The sequence below is a fragment of the Camelina sativa genome, chromosome 19 (assembly GCF_000633955.1).
Source record: "Camelina sativa cultivar DH55 chromosome 19, Cs, whole genome shotgun sequence".
Lineage (NCBI taxonomy): Eukaryota > Viridiplantae > Streptophyta > Magnoliopsida > Brassicales > Brassicaceae > Camelina > Camelina sativa.
In genome coordinates, this window is record NC_025703.1 from 12,323,175 (window position 1) to 12,328,145 (window position 4,971).

At 44.2% G+C, this 4,971-nt stretch overlaps 2 protein-coding genes and 1 long non-coding RNA gene across 3 annotated transcripts in view; all 3 read left to right on the top strand.

The window, feature by feature from the left end:
• The window catches only part of LOC104767747 (protein TIME FOR COFFEE-like), an 8,620-nt gene extending 4,672 nt beyond the window's left edge, over positions 1-3,948 (top strand). Inside the window, exons 3-14 of the mRNA XM_019240887.1 lie at positions 6-397; positions 499-698; positions 784-1,093; positions 1,198-1,534; positions 1,623-1,662; positions 1,761-1,859; positions 2,024-2,258; positions 2,347-2,413; positions 2,501-2,570; positions 2,674-3,006; positions 3,095-3,851; positions 3,905-3,948. Coding sequence (XP_019096432.1) covers positions 6-397; positions 499-698; positions 784-1,093; positions 1,198-1,534; positions 1,623-1,662; positions 1,761-1,859; positions 2,024-2,258; positions 2,347-2,413; positions 2,501-2,570; positions 2,674-3,006; positions 3,095-3,851; positions 3,905-3,948 — 2,884 coding nt within the window. The remainder of the gene's footprint in view (positions 1-5; positions 398-498; positions 699-783; positions 1,094-1,197; positions 1,535-1,622; positions 1,663-1,760; positions 1,860-2,023; positions 2,259-2,346; positions 2,414-2,500; positions 2,571-2,673; positions 3,007-3,094; positions 3,852-3,904) is intronic.
• On the top strand, positions 4,017-4,243 carry LOC104766134. Its single transcript, XR_763962.1, has 2 exons — positions 4,017-4,053; positions 4,142-4,243. It is a non-coding gene; the product is annotated as an uncharacterized LOC104766134 (long non-coding RNA).
• LOC104767748 (protein TIME FOR COFFEE-like) lies at positions 4,332-4,965 on the top strand. The gene has a single exon (XM_010491729.2). It carries the CDS (start codon positions 4,332-4,334, stop codon positions 4,947-4,949), a length of 618 nt encoding a protein of 205 aa, XP_010490031.1. The 3' UTR covers positions 4,950-4,965.

Genomic DNA, 4,971 nt, shown 5'->3' on the forward strand with positions numbered 1-4,971 from the left:
AAAAGGAGAAGAGGAGAACGTTTAATGATGGTTCACGGTAATTTAGACGACGGTGGTGACGATAGCTCTGAAGAGAGTGTTAACGACGATGAAGAATACGACGACGGAGGTGTAGGACCACCTTCTTCTTTGAAGATGCTTCCTCCGACGAACATCTCCGCCGCTTCGTTCTCATCGTCTCTTTCGAATCATCATCACAACGGTGGTAGCGGTAATCTCCATCACCACAACAACCATCACAGCCACAATATTAATAACCACCATCAGAAGAAAAATTTCCCGCCGACGAAAGTTTTCAGATCGAATCCTTCTCCGGCGCCGGTTTCACCTCTCGTGTCGACATGGAAAGCCGCGGATGAGATGATCGGTGTTTCGGTTCCTAGAAAAGCTCGGTCAGGTAGAGAGGTGGAAATTTACATTTCTAAACAAATCTCTCGCTGGTCTAATAAATCTCTCTTCATGGATCTTCTAATCTCTTCTTCTTCTTCTTTTTTACAGCTTGTACCAAGAGACCGCATGAATCATGGGCGTCGAGTACTACAGGCGGTGGTGTTTTTGCTTCCGGTGAACAAATCCATCGGCAAGTTTCGTCAACGTCTCCAGCTAATAGAGTTAGTCCGGCTTCGATTTTAGCTTCTCCGTCTCCTCCAGCGCCTACATCTCCTTCTTCTTCCAGCGTTTCTGTCCGGAAAAAATTGGTTAGTCTCTCTTATTTTTCACTCTCCCAAATCTCTCCTTCTCCATCTTCTTGTTTTCTGACTTATATAGTTTTTGCTTTTGAAGCCGTCGGGGACGAAACAGAAGCCGTTACCGCCGAAGTCATCATCATCGTGTAAGTTATCATCTCCGGTGGCTGTACAAGACGAGATCGAGATCGAGATTGCTGAAGTGTTGTACGGTATGATGAGGATGCCTTTAGCTACATCGAAACAAGAATCCGCCGGAAACGATGTGACGGAGGCAGGTGCGAAATCAACTGTAGAAGTCAAATCTAGAGTATCGTCGCCGCCGATCTCTAATCCTCAAACTCTTCCTCAATCATCATCCATCACACTGGCTGCAAATTCGAGTTCCTCTAATGTTTCAGCCATCGGTAAGTCTTCTTCTCCATTCACAATCAAGAACCATCTCTTGATTTGTTTGTTTTTTTTGTTTTCTTCATCTTCTTACTTTGTTTTATTGTTTTGGTTTTCTCAGCTCCTAAAAGAAAGAAACCGAGACACGTCAAATACGAAGACGAGAACAGTTCTCGCGTCACTACGATCAAATCCGAAGGTGAAGCTCCTTCGAAAAGTCAAGTTCCGTTGGGTGATCAGTTAAAGAGCTCAGGATCCGGCGAAGGAATTAGCTCTGTGTTGGATTCAACCATTCCTCAAGCGAGAGAAATCCACGCGGCGTTAGATTCGAGATCAGCAAGTGAGAAAAGAGCGGAGAACAATCATGTGTCAAAAGAGGAAGTTGTATTGCCGAAAGTGGAGTCTTCTTCAGGATTTAGATCCGATGGTGATGGAGCTACCACTTTAGGAGCTAAATCGTAAGCATTCAAATCTATTTACATTTTTTTTTCTGGAAATTTTTACCTAATTTTTGGTACTGAAGAGTTTCTTTTTTTAATCATGCAGAAGTTCGCCGGAAAAGGAGAAGTTTGAGATAGATCTGATGGTAAGTGTCAATTTTTTATTTAATTTAATTTAATTTATTTATTTCATTTTTTTTTGGAAAGCTCTCTTTGCTCATTTTTTTTTTAAAAATCGGTTCAGGCGCCACCGCCGGTGAGATCTTCATCGGAGAGAGGCGGCGGAGAGATGATGGAATGTGTGGCAGCGGAAGCTAAACTTAAAGTCACGGAAGTGGAAACGGTGAGTGGGACCTACTTTTGTTTGGTAATATATATTGTGATAATTGGGGGTATATCCATCATTACTTTTCTTTGCTTTTTTGGGTCTCTTTTCTTATCTTCTTCTTTTTTAGTCCCCTTTATTTTAATTCTCTCCCCCGTGTCTACACTAAATGCATGTAGCAGGAAGCAAAGCCTTTGCTAAAGGAAGATAGAGGTGCTGCTGCGACGACATTTCATGATGCTGAGGAGAAGAAGAGACCTAGAATGGTGGCGGAAGCTGAACACCATAAGTTAGAAAGGAACTGTGAACTCAAACTCGACATTGATAAATCTGATCATGTGGGTTTAGTAAACAAGCAGCATCATGTTCAGAAACAGCCACCGCAACAACAACAACTATCTCTTCCTGATAAAACAGGTAACGATTTATTTTTCCATCTTTCTTGAGTTTTGGTGTTTTAGTAAATCTGGTCCCTCATTTTTTTGTTTTTTTCTAAATTTTCCAGCTCAAGGTAGCCATTTACCTCTGCATGTGTCAATGCCTGGCTGGCCTGGTGGTCTTCCTACAATGGGGTATGCTTTTTGTAATTTTAGCATGTGAAACTTTGCAAAGTCTCCTTTTTTCTCCCCCTTGAATTAATGGAAACTCTGATGAAACAGATACATGGCGGCACCTACACAAGGTGTTGTGCCTACGGATACCAGTTCCTTATCAGCTGCAGCAATGCAGGTAATTTTCATTGGATGTGCTATTAGAAAAATCCTCTTTCACACTTTCTTTCACAATTTTCATTGGATGTGCTGTTATTAATTTAAATTTTGATCTTGTGCAGCCTCCTCCGCATTTACTTTTTAATCAACCGAGGCCTAAGCGCTGTGCTACACACTGCTACATTGCTCGAAATATTCAATCTCATCAGCAATTTACAAAGATGAATCCTTTCTGGCCTGCAGCAGCAGGCTCAGCTCCACTGTATGGGACCAAGGCCTGTAATCTCAGTCTCATGCCTCCCACAGAACTTCAGGGGAGTGTTTTGGGTAGAAGTTCCAACCCTGTTCAAGATAAGAACTCTCAATCTACTTCTAAAAGTTCAGTAGATACTGCTCAACGAAATCAAATATTGCTTCAACAAGCTCTGCCACCTGGAGCAGCCAATAACATCTTGGTTAGTTTTTTTGTCATTTATCTGACATACATATCAAGTTTTTTCGTCTTTACTAGCTCATTGTTGTTATTTGTTTCGTCCATTGTAGCATGGACCTACATTCATCTTTCCCATGGGCCAACAGCCTCATGCAGCTGCTACAATAGCTGCTGCATCTGTCAGACCTTCTAATAGTGGTATCACATCTTCTGGAGCAACACCTACTGCAAATGTTTCTGCTTTAGTTACTCCAGCTGGTGCGCCAACAATGAGCTTCAGTTATCCGGCCATGCCAGGAAATGAAACACAATACCTGGCCATTTTGCAGAATAACGGTTATCCGTTTCCAGTCCCAGCTCATGTTGGTGCGCCACCTGCTTATAGAGGAGCTCCTGGGCAACCGATGCCATTTTTTAATGGTCAATTCTATTCCTCCCAGATGATCCAGCCTCCACATCATCAGCCACAAAAGCAGCAACAACAGCAGCAAAATGGTCAAATGCTCCAGAGCCATGCTCCTAGCAACCAAAATGGGAGTGTTGCCACTGGTTCCTCAGCAGCTCAAAAGCATCTGCAGAATCAACAGCTGAGGCCACCGATTAATCACGGGAACTCCCAAGGATTTCCAACTCACAAAATCGGGTCTCAACCTTTGAGTTTTCAGCATAGGCAGCAACCAAGAGAAAATGCAACTCAACATAGCGAGACTGTCGGAGAAGATAGCCCATCAACTGCTGATAGCCGGGGTTCGCGTTCCAATGTTGCTTGTGGCCAGAACTATGGTATGGCAATGCAACCAACCAACTTGGCTTTGATGAGTTCAGCAGCACCTGGTGGTGGAGTGGTTGGATCGTCTAGCAGCCATGGTGAAAAGAAAGCACAGCAGCAGGTTTCAAAAGCTGGTGCAGAATCCTTCCAGTCACAGGGTTATGCTATGACCTTTGCGACGTTCAATGGGGCTAACACTGCTCCGACCCTGAACATGTCTTCAATTGCTCAGAATCACCCTATGTTCCACAACATGCCAGAGNACAAGCTCTGCCACCTGGAGCAGCCAATAACATCTTGGTTAGTTTTTTTGTCATTTATCTGACATACATATCAAGTTTTTTCGTCTTTACTAGCTCATTGTTGTTATTTGTTTCGTCCATTGTAGCATGGACCTACATTCATCTTTCCCATGGGCCAACAGCCTCATGCAGCTGCTACAATAGCTGCTGCATCTGTCAGACCTTCTAATAGTGGTATCACATCTTCTGGAGCAACACCTACTGCAAATGTTTCTGCTTTAGTTACTCCAGCTGGTGCGCCAACAATGAGCTTCAGTTATCCGGCCATGCCAGGAAATGAAACANATGATAGTTGGGTCGCCTTCAACGTCTTCTGTCTCCAAAAACGCCAGTGGAAGCCCAAGAACAACTGCTTCCGCTTCTTCGGGGGCGAATAAAGCTGGACAAGCTTCATCTACTACTCATTCATCATCTCAGCAGTCTAAGAACTTGCAGTCTGCATCCGTAGCGTCATCTACTGGTGGAAGGAATAACGGTCCTTCTGTTCTCGGAAACCCCACCACGAGCTCTGGATCCAAGTTGCAACAACAGCAGCAGTTGCCAAAGCATGGGTTGCAGCAGCAAGCACAGCTTTTCTTCTCGAACCCTTATATGCAAGCCCAACATCAACATCAACAGCAACAGATCACTATATCTCCTTCTGGTGGGTATTACATTCAAAGACATCAGCAACAGTCAGGTTCAGCACCTGCTGGTGCAGCCACATGTCTTCCAGTCACAGGAGCCGTTACAGCAACTTCGGATCCAGCGAAAGCCATTGCGGCTGCAGCAGCTGCCAATAACATGAAAGGAGGTGGTATGGGGAAGACGCCTCCAGGGTTCCCGGATGTGCATGCGGTTCCCTCTGCTGTTCAGGTGAAACCCGTTAATCAAAAGCAACAAGCGGGTGAGTGAAAGACCTTTAAAACCCATTTGC